At 38.5% G+C, this 23,641-nt stretch overlaps 1 protein-coding gene across 5 annotated transcripts in view; it reads right to left on the bottom strand.

Annotated features, from left to right (window-relative positions):
• The window catches only part of DCLK2 (doublecortin like kinase 2), a 79,503-nt gene that overhangs the window by 29,352 nt on the left and 26,510 nt on the right, over positions 1–23,641 (bottom strand). For 3 of the 5 annotated variants that reach the window (XR_008484091.1, XM_054292730.1, XM_054292747.1), the window contains exons 3-5: positions 6,372–6,474; positions 3,987–4,085; positions 2,663–2,710 (exon numbers count right to left, since the gene is read on the bottom strand). Coding sequence is in view for 3 of the 5 variants with exons in the window: in XM_054292730.1 (XP_054148705.1) it covers positions 2,663–2,710; positions 3,987–4,085; positions 6,372–6,474 (250 nt within the window). In the remaining 2 variants the exon portion in view is untranslated. The remainder of the gene's footprint in view (positions 1–2,662; positions 2,711–3,986; positions 4,086–6,371; positions 6,475–23,641) is intronic. The other 2 variants (XR_008484092.1, XM_054292738.1) reach the window with 1 other exon arrangement.

The following is a 23,641-nucleotide window of genomic DNA, read 5'->3' as shown; positions in this document are numbered from 1 at the left end:
CATTTCTTTTCAGCTGATCCTCATTTTTCATGGGAGAAAAATACTAGGCAGAACTAAAAATGCTTCACAGCATGGTGATGAATTATTTTTCCAGAAAGAAAAGACAACCCTGGTAAACAGAAACTGAGCTTCAAATTAAATAACCTGCACAATTCCCTTACATATTCAGGTCTGTCATGGGTTATACATCACTTCTTAAACTACTGGATTTATTTTACAGGACCCAACACACTAACATTATCTGAGTGTGGGAGATGCCTTTCCAGGACTGGGCAGCCCATCTGCCACTAGGCCAGGCTGACTGCACTGCAACTTCCACAAATCCCTGGTTTTCACCAACATCTCCTTCTCTGGTGTATGATGTTAAGATATAACTAATTGGTGGTTAGCTTTTCTATAAGTCTATCTTGAAGTCTGATAACTTGGATTTATATTCCCAGTTCCAAGACCAGACACCAAGACCTTAGTATTTTTTTTAAAGTATTCAGTGTATTTAGGATATTTTCATCTTGAATTTAACAATGTTTGCCTGTAAGAAAAATAGGTGATATTAAGGGGTTTTTTTGTTTTTTTTTTTTTTTAAGAAGCTGAAAGCATCTAAGAGTACACTACCCTCCTGTAGATGTTAACAATTCATTCTGGATAACCAATGCACCCTTGTTTTAGAAGGAATTTACAAGTGTGACAATGGCAAGGGCTAATGACTGCTATCTTACTGTTTTCTGCTTCTTGCATGACCAAAAATGAGACACTTGAGTAGAAATGTCTTAGAGTTTGCTTCCACATGACAAACTAGTACCACAGGAGGAAAAATATTTTTTGTTTGTTCGAAGATTCTTTTATACAGCTCACAGAAAAGTCACTACCTCCTGGGCATGACCACTGTAAGGCATCCTTGTCCAAGTCACTACCATCCTCTTTGGCAGAACCACTAAGTTGTTGCAGTGAAACTGGCTGGTTTAACACGACGTGCTTCCCTCCCAAAACTGTCCGAGGAAGAAGAGCCCAGATTACACAGACAGCACTGCAGCTCTCTGCTAACATCTCAGCTATTCTTGGTGGAGAAGGGTGGTGCTCTGAGCCAGGGGTGTGACTAGATGACACCCAGAGGTCTGTGCCTCTATGGAACACCCAGTTCATTCTGCTGAGGATCCTGCTGCAAAGAGCTGCCTGCAGATTCCTCTGTGCCAGTGCCTGTGGAGGGCACTGCACTCAGCTGCCAAGCAACTGCAGCAACAGAGAGAGCTGCAACTGGCCCTGTCCACATGTAAGGATTTTGCATCTACAGGGAGTCAGCCAACTGCTTGTGCTGACTCTGGCTGGGATGCAGTTAATTTTCTTCACAGCACAGGGCTAAGTTTTGGATTTGTGCTGGGAAGTGCTGCTGATCCAGGGATGCTCCTGTGACTGCTGAGATGAGCAGCATTGAGGCCGTTCCTGCTCCTCATGACCTGAGAGGGGACACAGGTGGAATAATCCAAGGAACATTGCAGGCCAAACAGCATCATGCTCAGCAGTAAAATGAGAGGGAATGCTGGCAGAGGGGACACTGCTTGGGGACAAGGTGGCATCAGTGAGCTGCTCATTCACATCACTTGTTGTTCTTGGGTTTTATTTCTCTCTCTTTGTTATTTTCACTGCAGCATCATTGTTGCTAACACTATTGTTACTGCAGTTATTAAACAACTCATATCTCAACCCATGAATTTTCTCACTTTCACCCTTCAAATTCACTTCCAGAAGTCAGGAAGTGCCATAAAATTCACTGCATGTGTGGTGCTTAGTTGCTGGCTGAGGTTGAACCATGACACTGCTATTTCAGACAGGAGCATTTTTTTTCCTTCCCTCACTCAATAACCCAACAATCTGTATTGGCACAAATCTGCTGCTATGGATTTGCTGGTTGTTGCCCATGTATGTCAAACTCACCTTTTTAATCTATTTTCTAAGCATAAATTATTTTGATGTTTCTTTCCACATGCATACCAGTGAATACATAGGAAAAAAAACCCCAAACTTTTCAGTCATTCTGAAGTAGTGCATGTTAGGCTATATGTTTGGCACACTGGAATGTTTAAAATCTATGAATAACTTCTAAATTGTTTACTTCTAGTATGACCCAAAGACTTAATTTATTTTCTAATTAATTTGTATGTTACTTGTTTCACAAATGCTTTGACTTTGAACTGAAAGTTCAGCGATTCCTCAGTTATTTTAGAATTTAGGCCAGAGTGATACAAGAAAAATAAGAAAAATAAGAAATTGCACATAAAATTGAAACACATGAGATGGTTTTGCATTTCTTTTTTCAATATTCTCACACCTGTCTTTTTGCTGGCTGAAATTTTCTATTGTAATATGCTTTAGAATAAACATACAAATGTATTGCTCCTTAGAATGATCTCTACTTGTAGTCAAATTGTACCTTTAAACATTTAACTTTGACACCATTAGTGGATGTCCAACAACTGAAAAGCATTATTTCACTGAAATTATCTACCTCAACAACAACAAAAATCCAACACCCATTACAACTCTGTTCCATCCAATGCAAAATGTGTTTCAAGCTTGAACACACTCACAAACACAGCACCAAAAATACAGGTAAATGGAGAGGGAGGAGACACACTAGTGATACACAGCCATAATAGTAATGGCTCACCTGGGGATTTTGCTGAAGAATGAGCACTGGAGTGGCCACCCCTCTTTACTGTACTCATATATTTGACACAAAGGAAAAAGACATTAAGGGAAGAAGTTATTAAACAGCTCTCAACATGCACGGAAGGAAGAAAGGTAAATAAAAGATAAGTAAAGACTACACGTAAAAAAAATAAAAATAAAGGCAAGTAAATAGAAGGATAAATACCACACACTTTGCATACATTTTCCAAATTAACCAAACCAAAGAGGGTCTAAGTAGAAATAAGTATGGGAATGACAGCACTGATATCTAAATATTTTGCATAAAATTCACTGCTGATAGATATTCTACATCTCATATCTCTGGAAGTAAAAGAATTGCATGAAATGTAGATCAGTTGCAAAATTTGCCCTTCACGATACATTTTTCTGCAATCCTCCTTTGAAGCTTTCCAGTTAAACATTCAACTTCTATAAACAGATTATTAATGTTCCACTTTGAAAAAATCCAATGATAAAATGACTTTAACCAGCACTAATTAAGCAAAACAAATGTGGAGATGAGAATATGGAACATGTCACAGTTTTGAATACACACAGAAGCTTACATTTATAGCTACATTCAAAAAAGAACATCATATATTTACATATTCAATAGTTTGATTTCAGGGGCAAAAGAAGTATTTAAAAATGAAATTCAGTGGTTAATTTCTTTTAAAAAAACAAGTTTCTCCCTTTATTTACATAAAATGGTTGGAACATATGGTGTTCAGCCAAACTGGTGGCAAAATCACAGTGTGAACACCTCTCTTTGAAATTACAAGAAGCACAGGAAGAAAAATTCTCTGTTAATAGGCAATCATAGTACAGTACATCTCCTAAAATTACTTGAACCAGCAAAGGCCTGTATTTCTGATAGTATTTGGCTTATATAGGAGAAACCTTTCTAATTCAAAATTTAAGGGTATACACTGGTTCAATGAACATGAATTTAACCACATCTATAACCCTGCAGTTAATAGTTTTCAGGAAAATCAAGTGCCATGCTCAAAACATATCCCAAGAGCACAATTAGCACAAATTACTCCAATGTTCATAAACTGAAACTACATGTGCCTGTAATTAAAAAATAGAAACCATGCTTCTTCCTTGGATTTAAAAAAATAAATTGCAGATTTCTTTTAGATTAGCATCAAATCTGTGAGAGGCAAGATGAAAAAAGCGGTTTTTCCCCCTCTGGAAACACTTGTATTACAGACAGACGCAACAGAATTTTTCACCCCATTAGAAAAGAATTAATTTTTGTGTATTTGCTGTGTTCAGCTCTTTGCCAGCAGCAGTACCTGAGGCAGGGGATTTGCTCCGACGGGAAGGTGCTGGGCTTTTGGATGCAGCGTGCCTCACGGCAGCGGAGCGGGAGTACGACTTCATGACACGGCATTCTGCAAGGCAAGAAACTCTGTCAAGGGCTTTGCCAACATCTCATGCACAGGCTCCCTCCACACAGCATCCAGATAATTACCAGCACCTTCTAAACATCTCTGCCCAGCTGAGCCAAACAGATTTGTAAGAGCATCTCACAACCCTAACCTACTCACCATAAAAACCCGTTTGAGCTACGCAATGTGACATTCTGCAGACAATATTTCTTCATGTCTTGAGGCTGGATTATTGCTGCAATTCAAGTTTGTACATATGCTGATGCCAAGGTTCTTGCTGTAATGGCACTTCCACACTGGGCAACTGCCCAGCCAGCACTATTTCCCTTCTTCTTCAAGAAACTGATGCTGTGACCAATTTTTGAACAGGTGAAAAATGCTTATTGTTTCCAGAAGGCTGAAACAACAGACCACTCTCTACATATCATGAAATAACCACCTCAATGGGAAAGTAATCAATGAGCACACATGCATTGCCATTTTGGTAACATTTTATTCCCTATGGTTAGCATCATTAGCAAATCACTCCCAATGGGATCATAAATTTCTCTCCTTATTTTGTCCCTGGTGCCAATGCCATCATTAGGATGCCATGTCATCATAAAAAAATTAAGTTGAGCTGCATGCCCTGCCAGTCCTGTATACAACCTGCTTCTATCCATAAAGACCCTAGAGCTATTAGAGGAAGCAAGGACCACCAAAGCTGAAGAGATAAAGGAAAGAAAGAAGAAAAGGCAAGGAAATGAGATCAACTAGCCTGTACTTTGTGTAATGGGAAAAGCAAATTTACAGCCTTAAAATCTGCTAGGGAAATTAGGATTATAGCCAGACTGGGATTTGCATTGTGATTCAATACAACCATGCTCTTCCATTCCTTCTTAAGAATAAAGTAATTTTTTAGCTGTTAACTATGTTAAAAAACACCCTTTTGGTCACCCCCACAATAACTGACTCAACATAATCAAGCAGTTCTGGAAAAGCAGCAGCCTAGCAAGAAGAGCAGAATGGGAGGCAGTTGAATCCTCCATCCATCCAAATGTACAGCCAGTGGGCAGATATACATCTGTACTTTCTGCTGCAACTGAGTGTTTTGTAATGAAATAATGATAATGATGTGTGTAAAAATTACAGGAACAGAAGGTGTTGTTGTTTTTATTTTAAAAAAATTTAAACCCTTCATTCACAATGTGAAGCTCTTCTGGAATAATCTGATTATTCTTGCCAGGGCAAGTTTTCTTTACAAGAAATTAATTTTTTTTTCATAAAAGAAAATCAGGGTGTTTGTACAGCTCAAACAATAAAGAAAGAAAAAAACATGTCTAGTAGGGCCTGTAGTGATAGAAAAAGAGGAGTGGTTTTAAAGTAAAAAACCCTCTAGATTCAGGCTAAATATAGGGAAGTCATTTTTTATTGAGCAAGAGGTGAAACACTAGAATAGGGTGCCCGGAGAGGAGATAGATGTCTCACCCCAGGAAACATTCAATGGAACTCTGAGTAACCTGAGGTTTTTTTTTTTTTAAGGTCTTGCCAGGAGTTGGACTACATAGGCCCTTTAAAGGTCTTTTCCAGCTCAACCCATTCTACAGTTGCATGAACATGGAGGAAAAAGACCCAAGATCTTTAATATTTGATGCTTCAAGACAATTCCAAAACTCTCTGGTAGAGGACTGCCTCATCCTTGAACTTACATTACAAAGTTTTTCTTTATGGAAAAACAGCTTTCATAAGCAAGTTCAATTCATGATCTGCCCAAGGCAGACAGAAGGGCACAAAGTTCCAGATTATCTCACCTCCTTCCCTACCCAACAACCCCTATAACCTCAAAATATACACAAGGCCAACACTTGGTCTATAGCAGACAAGACTGGAGTGTATGAATTGTCTGGCAGGGTAATTCAAGACTGGAATTGAGCATGGCTACATATGAGATTTTTCAAAAAATCTCATGAAGAAAGCAGTATGGAAATTATCTTACAGTCACAGATGCCAAAAATGAACATCATTAACAGATTTTAGATTCATTAGATCCATGACAGAACATTTTATAATTCAATTCTGCTTTCCATGTAACTTTAGGGACAGTGTCTCTTCTGGAGGAATTTGGATCAGGTTTGTTGGCACATTTTAACAGGCTTTCAGAACCCAGACGATGGTTTGGAAAAACTTTTTTATCCATTGGAAAACATCCTCCCATGTCTATTTTCCTGAATCACACCATTCTTGAGGGTTGAAGAGGGGAATGGGATGGAGCATTTCCTGGTTGAGTGGGTTCAGGACGTGCAGCCTTACCGCTGTGATCCAGCACGAAGTCATCCTGAGCATAGCGGTACTTCTCCGGCCCGCACGCGATGAACACGTCGTCATCGCCAAAGAAGTCCTGCAGGCACGTTACCTGCACAGCAAAATAAACACGCTCACTTTCAAAACTAAATCTTGAGTTAGACAGCAGCAATCAATAAGTTTGTCTTTACCTTCTCACAGTGATACCTTAACATTCATTTGTACTGACAAAGCACTCCAGTTCCTCAGCACGTCAGATCTCTAGCAGTGCAGGAAACACCGGGGCCAGGAATGTGAAATATGACTGCCCCTTACCTCCAAAAACTCTTACATTTAGCACCTGTATTTTTGCTCATAGTTACATAAGCATGCTGATGACTTCTACCTATAACTGCACACACATTGCTTTGACAGGAACATCTGAAAACACTATTCAAATATCAAAGATTCATGCATTAAGAATACATTAATTGCTTGTGGGAAGATCTGTTGAATTAAAGTGATTGCATCTGCAAATTGTTTTTTTTATGTTCTGAGGCATTTAATTTCCATGTTTTAATGTCCTGCTAAAATAAAATCATGAAGTAATTCTCCTTTTTATTAAAAAGTATTTCATATTCAAGAAAATAAAGAAATAGAGCCCTTCCATGCTCTTTGCAGTTGTCTGTTCTTAATTATATGGGTAATGATTCTACTTGGATAATGATGTTATCCAAGTAATGTATGTCAAGAAGGATTGGGATATCAGAAAGAAAAGATGGTTTAGACATTCTCTAAAAGCACTAAACCAAATACCTTGAAAAAATCTCCATCCTCAAAAGTCGATAAAAATCACCTTGTGGAGGAGTGTCTGCTTTCAAAACAGTTAAAACAAAAAAGCTACAACAAGAAATTTCACTCATTCTAATTCCCTTGTGAGAGAAACAGGTGTTTGCAGGAAACAAGCGATTTTTAAAGATGTAAACAGATTAAAATTTTAATGTATAGTTGTTCCCCTTTTTTTTTTAAACATTGCATGCCCACATGAAATTTAGTAGTGGAAGTTAAAATCATTTGGTAAAGCCATGAAATCAAAGAAGTAATACAATAATCTGCTTTTAGAGGAACCAGCTTTTTTCTTTCTCAGATACCTGTCAAGACCATTTGCATATTTCACCCACTGTGGTCACAGCAAACACCAGCAGAAGCACAGGCAAGGCTCTCTGGTGCCTGCAGTATTCCAGAGCCGCTCAGAATTCCCGAGCTCTGCACAGGAACTCCAGCACAGGGCATTCCCCACCAGCACTGGGGTTGTCATGGCAGCTCCCCCAGGAGAGCAGCCAGATCCCCAGCCCAGAGCCACTCACAGCATCCAGCATTTGTGTCACTGTGCCACGCAGCCAAAGGGCCACAGCCAGCACCAAAATCCTTTCACTGCCCCCTTACTGATGCAGGGACAGTTTGGTCTCATTATGAGAGAGATTTTCAGCTCTGCCAGAAACTGCTGCTTTTAGTCAGCCAAAGAGGCACCAACAACTGGATACAAAAGGCTGCACAAATTTAAGAGAAGTTTTGCCAACTTGGGATTTATTCCTCTCTGCTTAATAAACAAGAGGACTCGTCATCATTTCCACAGATTTCTGGAAACCAGCAACCAAGGCAACAGGAAAAGCTGTGAGAAAGCTTCCAGAACACATCACACTCACCCAGAACACAGCAGCGCTGGCAGGGCATGGGCAGAGATGTTCTGTGAGGTGCAAGCCCACACTCCAAGTCCCTAAGGCTGGGAGCCATCTCCACAAACTCTGCCTGCCCACCACTGCTCCTGATGCCCTTGCAGTGCTGTTTCGAGCAGGCTGGAGTTAAATGCTGTGGTTTAGAAGTGCCTAAAATTAATCTTTCTGTTCTGATTGAAAGCCTCACCTCACCTCACCCCTTAACCCATCCAGTCTAACAGCTGAACTGAGAGTAAAGGAGGAAGGAATGACAGATTTTATGTCAGAGTCTGGGAAATACACAGGGGTATAATGCAAGCAGCAGCATCCCTTTGTTGTCTGCAGAGCAGTTCTACAGAGTGAGGCTCAGATCTGTGCACATAAGATGACAGGAGCACCCTTAGAAATGCTCCGGAAAATCCGCTGAAAACGGCTACTAGGAGTGGTAATGAATAAGGAATTCTAAAAAACGTGTAATTCCCACATATCCCTCCTCACATGTTCATGTACATAGAGCTTCCCCAGGCAAAAATACACAGGAGTAATCCTGAGTGCCAGTGATGAGATAAGCTGCTGAAGGTGAGACACAGCACCTGTATCTTGGAGCTCAGGCTGAGGGCAGCCTCTGCCTGCTCCCACACGGTGTGCCTGAGCCTGTGATTCCCACCTGGCAGTCACACACCATGACACATTGCTGTAAAAGTATCCACCTTACTGTAAAAGTGTTAAATACAACTATAACTGAAAGCCAGATAAACACTGCTATAAGAAAGCTTTTCTCAGATGCTTGCTATATTCCAACTGGGAATACTCCAAGTTTCCCTTCTCCCCACAAATATTTCAGAGTGGCTACACCTAAAATACACAAGAATGAGAAAAGTATTGAACAAGTGTATGCAGCTTAGAATAAAGACCTGCTAAAATTTACCAATCCCAAATCACCCCACATTATGAGGTGAGGAAAGCATTTTCAAAATTAAATTCATGGAAATGCATTTTTTATAAAAGCACAACCTAATAGTTATTTTTCTAGGCTTTTACTGTAATAAAGTCAAGTGAGGATTTCTCCAGGTGCAAACTGATGTTAAAATGAAGTCTTCATCTCCTACAGAATTAAAACAAATGTATACACAGCAAATAAAAGATTTTTGCTCAGTGTTCAAAAAATTACTGAGTTGAAATTATTAACTTGTTTGCATGTAATTTTGAATGCTGCTAGTCCACCATGGTGTAACTCACAAATCACATAAGTCCATTCCAAAGAATATCTGAACTTAGGTCAAAGGAGAGGGGGTTTTATTACTTTAATCAGGATGCAATCAGTTCAGAAATTCATAAACAAAAAAATCTTGAAAAGTGGGGTTTTTTTAAGTTTCATCAGCTGTGGGATCTGTGCATATGAATAGGACGTCAGGTATTCCAGAAAGTTAGGGAAAGGCGTAGTTTATCAAACTAGTGTACAATAACGCTGCTTCTCTTTCCACTATCCATCCATAGTCTTACCCACTCTTTGTTTTGTCCCACTTAGTGCTGAAAGCACTTTTCTGTTGACTTTGCATGTTTCAATTAACATGTTTAAAATGTGTTAAACCCTATTTATTTCTAAATGCAACACTCCCAGACAAACATTGCCTGTGACCTGGTAAGTCCACTGCTATCCCTTTCTTTAAAACAAGAAATGACTCACTGGTGCTCCTCTGACAGCTCAAGGCTGCTCAGGTTGTCTTGCTGCTCTGCTTTTCTTCAAAATATGTCTCTACACACAGCAGAGTGGAGAATGTATGAGTGAGACTGCATTGGTTTCGTACTCAGTCCTTCCCTCAGAATCCTTTCACTGGCATTCTCTCCACAGCTTTCTGAGACCATGGGCAACCCACTCAGGGCATCCCTGCCTCTTGATGGGCTCAAAAAATACCCCAGCTGAAAGAATGAAATCTTGAGACACCGGATGAAGTTTCTGACAAACACAAAGACCTCTCTTAGAGAGGCACACGTGAGTAGATATGCACTATGTTACAGGAGTGTCAGGTGTAACAACAGCTTGTAAGACAATTACTGGTCAATGCACTACAAAATCTACAGCTAAAGGCACAAAAATGTGATTTAAATGCAGAAAAAAACCCCCACAAACATGGGGCATTGAAAAAGAAGGGAGAAAAACACATCTCTGAAAAATCATATTCCTGATCCACTGCTGTCTACTAGTACAGTGCTTTAATGTCACATACAGCCATCTTACTTACCTTCCACAATAGGCCTATGTTTCTGACAAACATTTAAAACCAAAGAAGTTTGCTCTTTTTAAAGAAATACTCCTTCAGTCAGGTCAAGCTAGTGGAATAGAACATACAAATTGTCATTCATATGGAAATTCCTTTCCCCTTATCACCACACATGCCTTGAAATGTGATTTACATCAATCCCTACTTCCACTGCATCTAACAAACAGAAGGTACATTCCCTCCAGAAAAAGCATGAATAATGATCAACTGTTTATAAATAGAATTCATCATGTACTTATTAATTGCCCATTATGATAAAGATACAATGGGAAAAAAAATAAAATAAATAGATGAAGGTTTATCCAGAAAATATTTTTCCTCCAATTTCCAGAAGAAAAATACTTAAAAAAAAGAGAGGGGCAGAAAGCGAGAGAGAGAGAAAGATTGAGAAAGAGTGTGTGGAGCCAAGGAGGTTTTATAAACACTTGAAAAATTCCTGGAAATTCAAATTCCCAGAAATCTGTAGCACTCAACAGAGTTCTGTGATCATATATCAACAGCCCCAGCCAGGAGCTTGGTGGGTAAACCGTCTCTATCCCAGCTCCACAAATGTGCTTCATTCTAAACATAGAAGGAAGGGCTATAAAGACAAATAGTTTGGCTAAATTTACTATGTCTGACTCCATTGAAGTAATCAGCTACAGAACTGCACAGTTTAAGCCTGAAGAGCCACACCCTGTGTCTGGGGAAAGCTTCTCTGGATGACAAATTCTCAGCACAGCTGAAAATGGATCTAAAACATCAAAACTGGAAAAAAGTATGAGAGATTATTTGTATTTGTTTTAACAATGGAAGAAATACTTGTATCTACTGATTTCAAGAAAACAGGATATGGTGTAAATATTTTAAAAAGGAAGCACAGAACATACAAGGCAGAAAGAAAACTAGGAAAACTAGCATGCACAGCAACTGCTGGATTTGTGAATGTATTTTCAGCTCAGCAGCTGAGACAGGCATTTGAGGCTGAAATTCTTCAAGGACTACAGTGGTTTATTTTCCCCATGAATTGCTGAAAAAAATGTGAACAATTTTTTAAACATCAGCATGACAAATCTAGATGCAAGCTCCCTGCTACTGCCTTAATTGTGAGGAGTCTCCACATTTTTTGTAGGAAATGCTGTTCCCCTGACTGGGACAGATTATAACTGTGCTGCCCTGGCAGTTCTGCCCCTTGCATCAACTTTTTTTTCTGAGTAAGCGAAAGTAAAATATTTGTCTACTTTACCAGTCAGGTCATATTTGCAATCACCATTTTTATTTCCTCTTTTGAAATACTTTTAGCACTGCCACTTCCTCTTCACTGCCATTCAGACTTATTAAAATTCTTGCAGTGTTTTGTGAAGCTGCCAGCCTTACATTTCCAGGGTTTATGGTGCAAAATGCAAGGAAAGCATCCTGCACAAACAGGTCAGTTGTCTGTCTGCCATTTCAGCTCCATCACCAACAGGAGCAGGCTTAACTTCCAAAGGAAGTTTCCTGTGGGCAGCCTCAGGAACTCAAAAAGGAAGGTGAAAAGGGCATTCCCACCCTTCCCTACTGAGTACTGTGATTTTCACACAGGAACTTTTACCTTGGAAATTCCCCTTGGTTCTGCTCTTTCTCAGAATAACCTGACCAAGGGAAATGGGGGGTGTGTTTGACCAATATTCTCAGTTACTTACTAAGTCATCAGTGACCTTCACGACTACCCAAGAGGCACACAAGAAGTTCAGTACTAAATTATGGCAGCTATTTGCCTGGTTATCCTGAGTCATGTCTTGTGACATGTCTTCAGTGAGGAAATAGCCAGATGGGTAGCTAGAATACACCCAGGAAGGAGAAATACTGAGAAAAGTCAAACCAGTGAGACCATGACATGCCCTTTCAAAAAATACTGCAATTGCCAGTATTCTTTCTTTAATTAACAGCCTATTCACTTCACAGAAATGACAAGGTGTCAAAGGCAAGTATGCTAAGCAATTTGGGAGCAGGCAAAAAAAGAGAAAGTGTTCAAGGGCCAGCAGCCCACACTGTACACAAGAACAGCAACAAAACTCCCTGCTGCATCAGATCTGTAGTAAACCTGGAAAATCAGGTCAGACTGGTAAGATTCCTGCTGGTGTAATGAAGAAGCACCTGACACTTGCAAAAGCTTCTGTTCCTCACCAGCTTATGTGAGTCCCCTTTGACAGCTCTACTACAGAATCCCTCTGGGAATTCCCAATGTGCACAAAACTACACAACACAAAGAGAAGGGTAGGCAAGCTGCTAAACTCTGACTTAAGGCTTGACAGAGCTCAAATGCTGCAGAGACTGGCCAAATCTGCCCAAAACAGCTTTGGGGTAGGCTGGGGAGCCCTCAAGTCAGAGGACATAAAGCTGTGAGCTTGGTAAGACCCTAGACACCCACGCCTCTCCTGCTGGCCATAGCCATGAGGACTGTGCAAGGCACCACAATAACTTCCCCAACAGTCAACTCCCATGAGGTCATTAGCAGACAAGAAGGGACAAAAATCCCTCCTTTGTTCTCTGGAAATAATTGGAATTAGGTCAAATGCCTCCTAATTTTGGAGGCTCAAATGCACAACTATTCTGTCTGCAAAGGAAACAAGAAATACGGTAACAGATTGGATCATGCTGAAAGAATACAAAAGTATCAACTCTGCTGCAAAATTTAAAATTCATTACTTGATCTTCTGTTATGTGACTGTGCATCCTGACCAGCAAAATTGCCTCAGATATCAAAGAGCATGTTGAAGGTCCTTTTCCTCTAAAGTTAAGTAATTCACTTTGTTTTTGGTGTACTCTTACTCTAAAAGTTCCTTTTAAACTCATACCATAGGTCAGTTTTAAACTTCACAGCAGTCCCACTGCAGTCAATGAAATTATTCACATTCATGAAGCCATGCACAACCACAGCTTGGGAAAGGTCTGAGGGCTTCCTCAGCTCTGCTGGACACTGCAATAAACTATGAAATGAATCCAATTTCTAGGTCACAGCTTCCACAAGACATTGTCCAATTTACCACTTGAGGTTTGGCATCTTGCATCCTTTTGTTTTGTCCTTCAAGTTTAATAAATTCAGTAAGCTGTGAGAGAAAAACAAAGTTTTCTGTTTCTAACAATTTGTAAATGTTGAATTTGTCTGTCTTGGATAAAGGGAGCTCATTAACCTATTTAGGAAAACAGAAAAAAGGGGGAAAAAAAATTGAAACAAAGACCATAATGAGAGCAATTCTTCTAGGTCAGCTTCTTAAATGACTATTTAATCAGTGGCTGTGTCACATGATTACAGTCACCATTAGAAAATGAACCTCTTTCCACTGATATTCCATGATAAGGAACAGCAGTGAGAAAAGGAGAAGACAAGCCCTTTCCATCCCACAGGGAATCTAAGGAGTAAGAAAGGAAAGAGAAATGTTAAATCTTTGCCTGCTGCCTGGTAAACAGAAAAAGTCTGGCAGAAAGCCCAGGAAACGCCTATTACAGTATGACAATGCAGAAATACTGAATAAACAGACTAGTCAGGTCACCACAACTCACACAGCCCCACAGCTGGTGGAACAGATGACAGAACAGAGCACATCTCACATTTTAGTTTTTAATCTCAATTTCAAAAAGATTTTTGCATGTATTTTTTTAACATCTCAAAAATTTAATTCTGAAAATGAACACATGTGGAAATAGAAGATTCCATTTGGGTGTGATTCAAACACATCATCCTCACTGCAATGGAAATGACAGAAAGAAAGATAAGCTGTAGGAATATGCATAAGTTAAAGTGAGTTCCTACTCTCTTTAATGTATCTATTTCTTAAGGACTTCCAGAGCAGTAGGACTTCCTGGCAAGGTCTGCTCACCAGTTTTTCCAAAGGGCAAAATTGATCTGTCTGCAAAATGGCATTTCAAATATTGAAATTGAATTGCACTGATTATGTGCAGCTATTTAAATATCACAAAATAACAGTCCAAATGGACTAAAATTCTGGAAAACCTTGAATAATTTTGAATCACTCTGTACAACTCATCTGTCTCTATAACACAAAACACCTCTGAACAACCCTTACCTCAGCCTTATCCACTACTTCAACAAGAGCTGATAATTTCAGTATATTAAACAGTGACATTTAATGCCATGCTTCTCAGTTTCATGAGTTACACAAAGAAACAATAGCCTTACTAAACATGCAGAAAGTGGAAATTGGAAACAGAAAATTAGCAAGGGCAGCTTGTGATTGTGAGCACAATCCAGTTTGTCAGAAGAGAAAAACAAGCAAGAGGATTTCCAGTTACAAGACAAGGATGTCTTTGCCCATAGGTGCATTAATCACAGCAGCTCACCAGTCAGCATTGCAGGTTCTCTCCTTAAGTGGCATAACTGGGAACCCTAATACAGAGCCAAAAATAGCGCCTGACTTCACACAGCTAACCTTCCATCCCACCAAGCAGCTAGGCTAAAAATAAAAGCTGCTTGTGTTATGAAAGAACATTAAAAGGAAAAGGGCACATATAAGGACAGATATCTGGTTCACCCAATTTAATCAAGTCTTGCTGATGTAATGACACCCTGTTCCGCAATACAAATGCAGGTTAATTTTTAGTTTCACCATTTTTTTCCCATAAAATCACCTATCCTGCACTATTATAGAAACCCTTTGGCTAATCACCCTACTTGAAAAACATGGCATCCACATAATATGGAAAACTTAAAAAAATCCCAAAATTGTACGGCAAATATCCTATGTACTTTCAGTTTTTTTGGGTTTTTAGATCAGAAGAGTTTCTGTAGCATTAATCAATAACCTATTGCAATGCTAAGTTTCCAGTGTTTATGGGCAGACAATTTCCTGGAGACATTACAGAAGCGGCAGCTCTTTAGATGAGAACTATTTTTCCACAGACCAATAAGAAATTCAAACTTAGTTTGTGGCCAGTGCAGAAAGAAAAAAAGAAAAGGCATAAATCTGGAAATGTCCTTTGATGACAGGTACAAATAATTTTTCATGAATCTTTAAGCTTTAAATGAGAGATTTATAGTTTCACACTGGAACAGGTTGTCCAGCAGGACTGTGGGTGTCCTATCCCTGGAGAAAATTCAAGGTCAGGTTGGATGTGGCTTTGAGCAACCTGATCTAGTTGAAGATATCCCTGTTTATTGCAGAGGGGTTGGATTAGATGACATTTAAAGAGCCATTCAATTGATAATTCTGTGATTCTATGTTTTTCCTATGGCTTGAATGTTCATGCAGGAGCTACTAAATTCAGTTTTCTACTTAAATTCTATTAAAAATCAAATTAAGTAATTCTAAGGCACAAAATATTGTTGATATGCATGATTCACTGAAATTTAATATTGTCATGTAGTGATATAAAAAATCTATTGTTCTCTTAGTTCCTGTGTCAAGGGTTTCATCTTGCAGTCATTCAAAGTTGTTTTTCATAGCACTGAAATAGGAGGGGAAAAACTTTCAGTGCCCTATTAATTCAGGTCTCTCAGTCCCTTTCCTTCATAGATACTACCTCATATAACAACGAGCCTTGATAAAATCCATAGAGCTCCTCACAGACTCAAGGATGCTTTTCACATGTATTTTAAGTTTTGGTAATTTAATGTTATTTTAGCGCTTAAGACACTTCATTTATTTACTGTTCTATTTGTTTCATCATAACAGTAACTGTACTTCTAACTAAATTCACAGTTCTATTTTTGTAATATTACCTTGCAATGCTAACAGCTTGCTAACCAGCACACACAGCTTTTAATGATACTTGATTCTTGAAGTATCCTCCTCAGTTAACTGCAAACACCAGAAGAAAATTCAGCTTATGGATGTTTTCTCTATGCACCATTTCAAACAATGACACTTCACAGATGAAAGGACTGAAATTCTGTGCAAAAATACATCCATATAAAGTGTGGAGGCATTTTGTGTTCAGCAAATTAACTTCCTTGCTTACTCTGCTTTGCCAGTCATGAATTATTGAGGTCTGTTGTACTTGCAGCTTTATGCAAAAACTGGAACAGCTATGCTGGGCTAGGGGCATCAAATAAGAAAAATGAGGATATAACTGATTAATAAAAGGATGAGAGGCTCAAAAATGTGAAAAAAAATTAATGTACCACAGGAAATAGAAACTACTTTTTATCTGGCTTTCAAAGATCCAGTTGAATCTCATTAGCTCCCAACTTCAACCAATATTACTTCTAAGTCTGCTGCTGCTGCTTCTGAATTGCTTTAATAAGCTGATAAACAGATGTAAAACACATTTGAAGACATGGAAATGTGTTTGATTTCATGTTCAGACAGAAAATGCATTACAAATACACTTTAGGTACTGACAAAAGAACAGATGCATCAATACTGTCAGACCAGAAGAAAAGGTGTCTCCATGAGTTTCTCCTTAGAACTAAACCCAACAAAGTGCTGCACATGCTTCTTCTCAATATCTGGAAATCTCAGTTCTTCCTTTTAACAAACTTCCACAATCTCAGGAAGAAAAGCAAAATGGATGCCCCACCCCAGATACACAGAACTAAACCCCTGCCCAATTCTCCAGATCATTTAAGAGCACAGATAAGAGGTGCTAAACCCCATTTATCAACCAGTCAGCTTCTGTGGCATCTGCTGAGGCTCATTTTAAAATCACACCACAATACTTTCATTGCTATACTGCTATTAGCAGACTGGAACTCAACTTTGGAGCTAGGCAGAGGATCTAGTGACTCAGTACCTTTTATTTTCTGAGTTAAATGCTGACTCAGTATGGGTTTTTCTTTAGTTGAAGAGTGAGTAGATCAGAAGGCAAAGATGCTCAGAGGGCCATATTCAGCAATAGGCTGCTAAATATTAAAAGCCTCTAAAGTAGTCTGGATGACTCTTTCTGCTGAGCCAGAAGAGGAGAAATGCTGCTGAACACTGGAAGCATCTGGGTAGCATCACCATGTATTATGGACCTCTATCAATCACATCAGAAGTGCTTTTGAAATGCATGAGGAAATTCATTTCATTTTGAAATTATTAGCTCAGAAATTACTTATTCTATCTGGAAATAAATTTTCAGAGACTAGGAATAAGACTTCATAGATTGTTACTGAAGATCCATTTCAAAACCTTTATTATTTTTGCTTTTTTTAAATAAGAAACTTTAAAAATATATTCCAGGCTTCCTCCTTCTGTAAGACACTGAACTATGAAGTGTAGACTGCAGCAAACACAATCATAAAACCATAACATCAGTAACAGTGAAGCTCAACACTGAAGGCTCTGCTCAGAAAGCAATGCTGGCATCCTTAAAGAATTTTCACTTTCTTCCACTTTTATCTGGCATAACTTGAATCCATACATTCTTCCAAACTCCTAGTGCTCACTGAAGAGCAAATTTTCTTTGTATTTATGCAGAATTATACATTTATTCCTTGTAATACAAACCTCTTTTGACTCATAAAGCAAATTTACATAATGGGAGGCCCACTGCAAAATTTGGGTTGGTACAATATTGAGATTCTGGCCGACCAAACCTTTTCAGTGGTTTGGCAAAAGCTATTTTTTTCCAAAATTCTATTCAAGATAACTACTGCTAAGCTGACAGTCTCCCAAGTTTCTGCTTTTCCAACAACAAAGTCAGAGTCCGCTAAATGTATTTTTTGTTTGAGGGCTGCTTTTTCGATTAACCCTTTTCCCTCTATCTAAAAAGGATTTTAGAAGCATTAATACATTACTGAAAGGCATTTAAATACAGTAATAAATGGGAATTGGGGTACCTTTGTTAATTTCAGGGGTTTTTTTTCTTGTTAAATCACTTGTCTGCAGGATGCTAAACACCCCATGTATCAGACTTCATTATTTTCACTGCATTGATTATATTTTTTCACAGACAGAAAACCAGCAAATGCAGCAGTAGGATCTCTTCCAAGTCATATCATGTGCAAAGCTAGCTAGTCTATAAATTGGTGATCACCTATTTCTGGCTAAATAAACAAACACAAACAACAAGGAAAACCTCATCTGCTTCAAGCCAAAAACTAAAACCAGGCTATGGAAGTGGAAGCAAAAGTTATTAATGTGATTAATGAGAAAAAGTTATATTGCTATATCAGCAAGAGTAGTTATGAAATAGTTTTGTGCCACTGCTTCACCATTGTGTGGAGTTTTTTTCTGCTTAACTAGTTCTTTAACATCTTTATGTATCTATCAAATCTGTTTCCAATTTTGATGAAAGAGGATTTTCAGAAACATTACCTAAGCTGCAAATATAGGTAAAAATGCAAACTATGTTTCAGTTTACAACAAAACTGGGAACAGATGAGGGCTGCAATGCTGCACAGCTAGTGACAGGAGTTCAATGATACAGAGGGTGCTCCTTGTGTTCCCAATCCTAAGCTGGTCTGTGGCACCTAAGAACAGCAAATGCAGCCTCAGCAAGTGAACTGCATTGTTATTTTGCACAGAATTAGAAGCTACTGTAGCTGCAATGTTCTCTGGTAGCTTTAATTCTGTTTCCATCACAGCTCTCAACACATGGAATTAATCAAGGTCCAGCTCAGTGTGCCCAAATCCAAGCTGCAGCACTGATGCTTTTGCTGCATACTGCAATTTAAAGAAAATAGTATCATGATGTTCAATCTGGATCAAAATGCACCTATGGTTGCAGTTGATGGAAATACCCATGCAAGGAACTTGTGAATGTTTGGATTACAGGGCTTTTTCATCACCATCATCAGGATTAATTTGCAAAACACAAAAAAAAAAAAAAAATCCAAAGTCCTTCCTCATTTTTCTAAAAAGCAGCGCCCTCACCAAGGCTAAGCACACATTAGATCATGACATAAAGAGCCTAAAGAGGTATTTGAATAGTTTTAAAATTTATTCTGCAATAAGAATACCCCATGCAGAAGGGAGGTCTGCAGCACAGCCCCTTCCACAGCCTGCACCTGGGTTTGCAGTGGCAGAGAAAGGCACATTGTGCACCACAGTCTGCTTGCAACAACACAATAAAAGGAATATGGGCAGCCTCTGGATAGCTCAAGAGCACAACTCCCTGCAGCCAGCAGCAGCTTCTGTTCAGTAGCACATCAGCAGCAGGTACTGAATCTGCTCACAACTACACAGGCTTTGAAGCAAACACTGCACAGGTTGTCCTTGTCACACACTTCTGATCACAAATAACAACACAGCACCATGGCATCAAACTAAACTGTTTTCTGAAGTCAGGTCAAGATTTCATTGGTTTCAGCTGCATAAAGTACACAATGTCTGGAGAAACATCATAATTTAAGCACATACAGGGATTTGTCTTTTTTCCTTCCTGCTAACTTCCATTACACACATGGCTTAATACAAATTTAGTTGTCTGATCCTGAAGAAACTGATTACAAAAAAATACAAACCCATTTTACTAAGATTTTTTAGGTTTTTTGTGTCAGAAACACCTGAATTCTTGTCACTCTATTTCTTCTTAGACCACAAGAATCATACTCTCCAAAAGGAGAAAATGCTTCCTTAGGCATGATTTCTGACATTCCCTTCAAATGCTGGAATATCACCACCCTTCAGATAATATAGACCATAAAAGGCTAAAACAGGCTGTTAAAGGTGTCAGAATATCACCTTTGAACCAGTTATAGTGAAAGATTCCCTTTGCCCTGCCTGCTCTTACAAATCAGGAGAATTTCTGTCCACACTGGAATCCCAGTTAGAATTTAACCATTCTTACACTTGTTTACAGCAGTATTAGCCTTAATCCATTTAGCCACCATTGCTAAAGCAGGAGTAATAGTTGTGTGACTAGTCCCTCATTACTGAGGTTATTGGTGCCCTTATTTCTACTCTCAAGGTCTAAGGCTTTTGCAGATATTCCCCAGTGCTTAAAGAGCTTCCTAAGCAGCTTCTGGGAACATATGTTGTTTTTACTAGCTCTGGGTAGAGTTTCAGTGTGTGTGCCAAGCCAACCTCCTTGGGGCCCTGTCAGTGATCAACTGATTCACTGTTCAAAATTAGAACCCAAGCCCAGCTACTTTTGGCAGATTCACTCTGTGGGAGAACCTTGATTTTTGGTCTGTGCTCAGCACATCCAACCATAGTTATTAGATTTATTTTACTGTGACATTCTCTCCAGTGGTTTATTAAAAAGGACTGCCATTACAGAGCACTCTGTGCAGCGCCCTGAGGTGTGCTGGCAGACACCTGCCTGACTCGCAAAGACTTCCCAAACAACAACCTGTCTTAATAGCTGCCTTAAAAAAAAATACAGAAATAATTTCTGTTGCTACAAATAATCTATTTGATATTAGCAATAGCCTTTTTGAATTCAGTTGCAAGTGGAAAGTCTGAGGCATAATAAGCAATGTCACTCATTTATTCCCAAAATACGGTCATAATGATAAAAGGTTTTCTAGAAAGCATATACTGAAACAATGGAATATTTTTCCTCCTTTTCCTGAGTCTCCCTAAAAAAAATACTTCTAGTGGAGATGCAGACCCCCAAGAAGGGAATTTTAAATTATCAGTGACTACTTTTCTATTCCTAATTAGTTTTTGGAAACCATCTGTTTTCTGTGAACACCATGCTGAAACTGCTGCTTAGAACACCATATGGAAAAGTTAACTGCAGCTCCAGGAATCTATGGCTCATCCTGCTTCTAAGTATTCTATAGATGTTTCCCTGACAGGCTTTTCTTTTGTGGAAAGAAGGCTGTAACAGTATTTTTTGTTACAATGCTACTTACTAGTAAAAAAGAAAACAAACCCCAAAACCACAACAAACTTCAGTAATTTTTACACAAATGTTTACATTCAATAGATGACAGTCTGATAATGGTGCTTTAAAAAGAGGAAGGACTATTAATAAACACAGAGGAACTCAAGCATCATGGAAGGACTGAATGCAGCTTTTTGCAGAGCTGCATTTATGTCTAAACCTCATTTTTATAATTCCTTTATTGCATCTAAGGTCTAAATCAAACAAAACACAGCAGCTCAGAGCTGTAAGTGAGCAACATATTCTCTGGACTCACGCTGAGTTTTCTCAACTCAGTATTTATCTGTATGGATATTCCTGAGAGCATCTGGAGAATGCTGTAAAAGATACGGCATGAAACGCCTGTAGTACAAAAATCAAGTTCATTCAAAGTTCCTAGTCCTCCTGGGAAGATTCTTTTCTCTGATTTGGTTGACTTATTTGTAATACTTAGGATAACTCTAAAACCAGAAGGCTTTAAAAATGAAAACCACTTCCAAAACAACCCACAACAGAAGTGCAATCTCCCCCTACACACAGTTACTCATCATATGCTTCATGTTTAATTAAGCGCTGTCAACTCAAATTTAAGTTTACACACAGCCCCAAGGAATGTTCAAGTATTGCCCTGTGCCTCAGCAAGTTACTACTGTGATATGTCTATGCAGGGAAGCAAAAAGCAGTAAGAGTCAGCAAGAATAGAAAAGCACAAAAATTTAAGAGTATTAGGAATTATGAAAATAGCACTATTTCAAACATACACGTTTCATCTCCCTCCAAGCTCATATTAAATACGGCAGGAGCACAAGTTTAAAACATTTTTATAATGAGAAGGTATTCTATGTTTTTTAACAAGTATAGAAGTTAAAAAGTATATAATATTAATTTTTATATGCCACATAGGCTATATGCAAATGTATCTACCCTCAGTCTGTAACTGTGCCACCCTCTTGGTGATGCACTTCAGGAGTTACTGCCATCCTCTGCCAACTCAGATTTCCCAGTAAATAGTGACTTGTTTTCTCAAAATTGGCAAATTTTATTGATATTTTAAGAATAAAATACTCTAAAATTAAGACTTTTACTTCAGTTAAGTAGACTGAAGTAAGGTCATATTTATTGTGTGTCATTGTAAACTCCTTATATCCAAATGAGTGCAGAAATCCCCTATGGGGATTTATTGTCTGCCCCACGAAGTGGCAGATGCTGCATCAGCTTTTTCTAAAACTGTCTGGTGACATTCTTTTAAAGAAACACTGTAAAAGTGCATTTCATTTACTCCTTGATGGTGCCTCCAATCTCCACCATTCTGGGGAAGCACAATTGCTCATCCCTTACTGCCATCAAGCTTGGGACAAATTGACCCAAATTAAAATAAAACTTTTTTTAAAATTCACTGAACTGAGTTCAATTAGAAAAAAAAATCCATTTGAAAGAATTACCTTTCTGTGCAGTAAGATTATAATTACCTAACATCACTGGTCAGAAGCATCAATATTTCATCAACTGAAAACCAAGGAGTGTTTTTCACCAAGTTGCTTCTCTTGGTGAAAAATACTTACTCTTCCAATACAACACTTATTCTTCCAATACAATGTTTTAAATAACTTTTACTACAGTCACAGCCAAAAGTTCCCAGTAGCTTTCCAACAGATTTGCCATTAAAAGATTTTAAAATTACTCTATACTTTGCTGCAACAACAAAGGAAACCCCAAACAATAACATCGATACAACTAGCGTACAGAATACACTTTTTACTACAATTCATTCCACATTGGAGGAAAGATTGCAAGAGACGGAGGGGAAAACGTAAGTGAAAATTCTCAGTGAAAATTATTTATAAAAAGCTCATAGCATCACTGTGAATAAAGTCCCACTACACTTATTATACTATAGAGACCATGCAGATATAGGTACATTGATGCAATTTTAGAATTTGTTTAATGTTACACTTATCTTTCAGTAGAAATAGTATATTATCAGTAGGAAAACCAAAAAGAATATACACCAAATATACCAAAAAAAAAAAAAAAAAAAGAAAAAGCCATGGACACTCAATTAAATCCTTTTAAGTGGGAAAGATGGCAAAGAGTGTTGAAGCAGGTAAGTTTATCTCTCAACTCAAAGGCAGAACTAACACCTTGTCCAGACACACATCCATTTAAATACTTGCCTAGCACACACCAGCAGCCCAGATAGCAGGGCAAAAAGGGGAAAGGGGTATAAAAAAGCCTGTCATATTCAGACAGAAATCACATGGGGGATTTCCAAGGCTATCTTAATAGTAAAATAATGACATAATAATGCTGCAATAGTGGAAGCAAAGCAACAAGACAAATGCAAATCAAATCCCATCACAGAGGTGATGGAAAAGGGTCACTAAATTAGAGGAAAGCAGATATCAAGATTCTGCAAAAGAGGTGATGCACAGTAAGTAATTTGCAACCAGCAATTTTATTACCACTGTTTTGCAAATGAAGAGCTTGTCAAGTGCTCCATGTATATCCATGAACTAGTGAAAATATGCAGGTATTTTTTGAAAATTAATTTCTCAGAACCCTAATTCCGACCTGAGAATTTAATTTT

Source organism: Melozone crissalis, unplaced genomic scaffold, assembly GCF_028551555.1.
Source record: "Melozone crissalis strain CALT ecotype California unplaced genomic scaffold, PUWL_Pcris_2 ptg000006l_1, whole genome shotgun sequence".
Classification (NCBI taxonomy): Eukaryota; Metazoa; Chordata; class Aves; order Passeriformes; family Passerellidae; genus Melozone; species Melozone crissalis.
The sequence above is the reverse complement of the archived record's forward strand: the minus strand, read 5'-3'. Positions and strand labels throughout refer to the sequence as shown.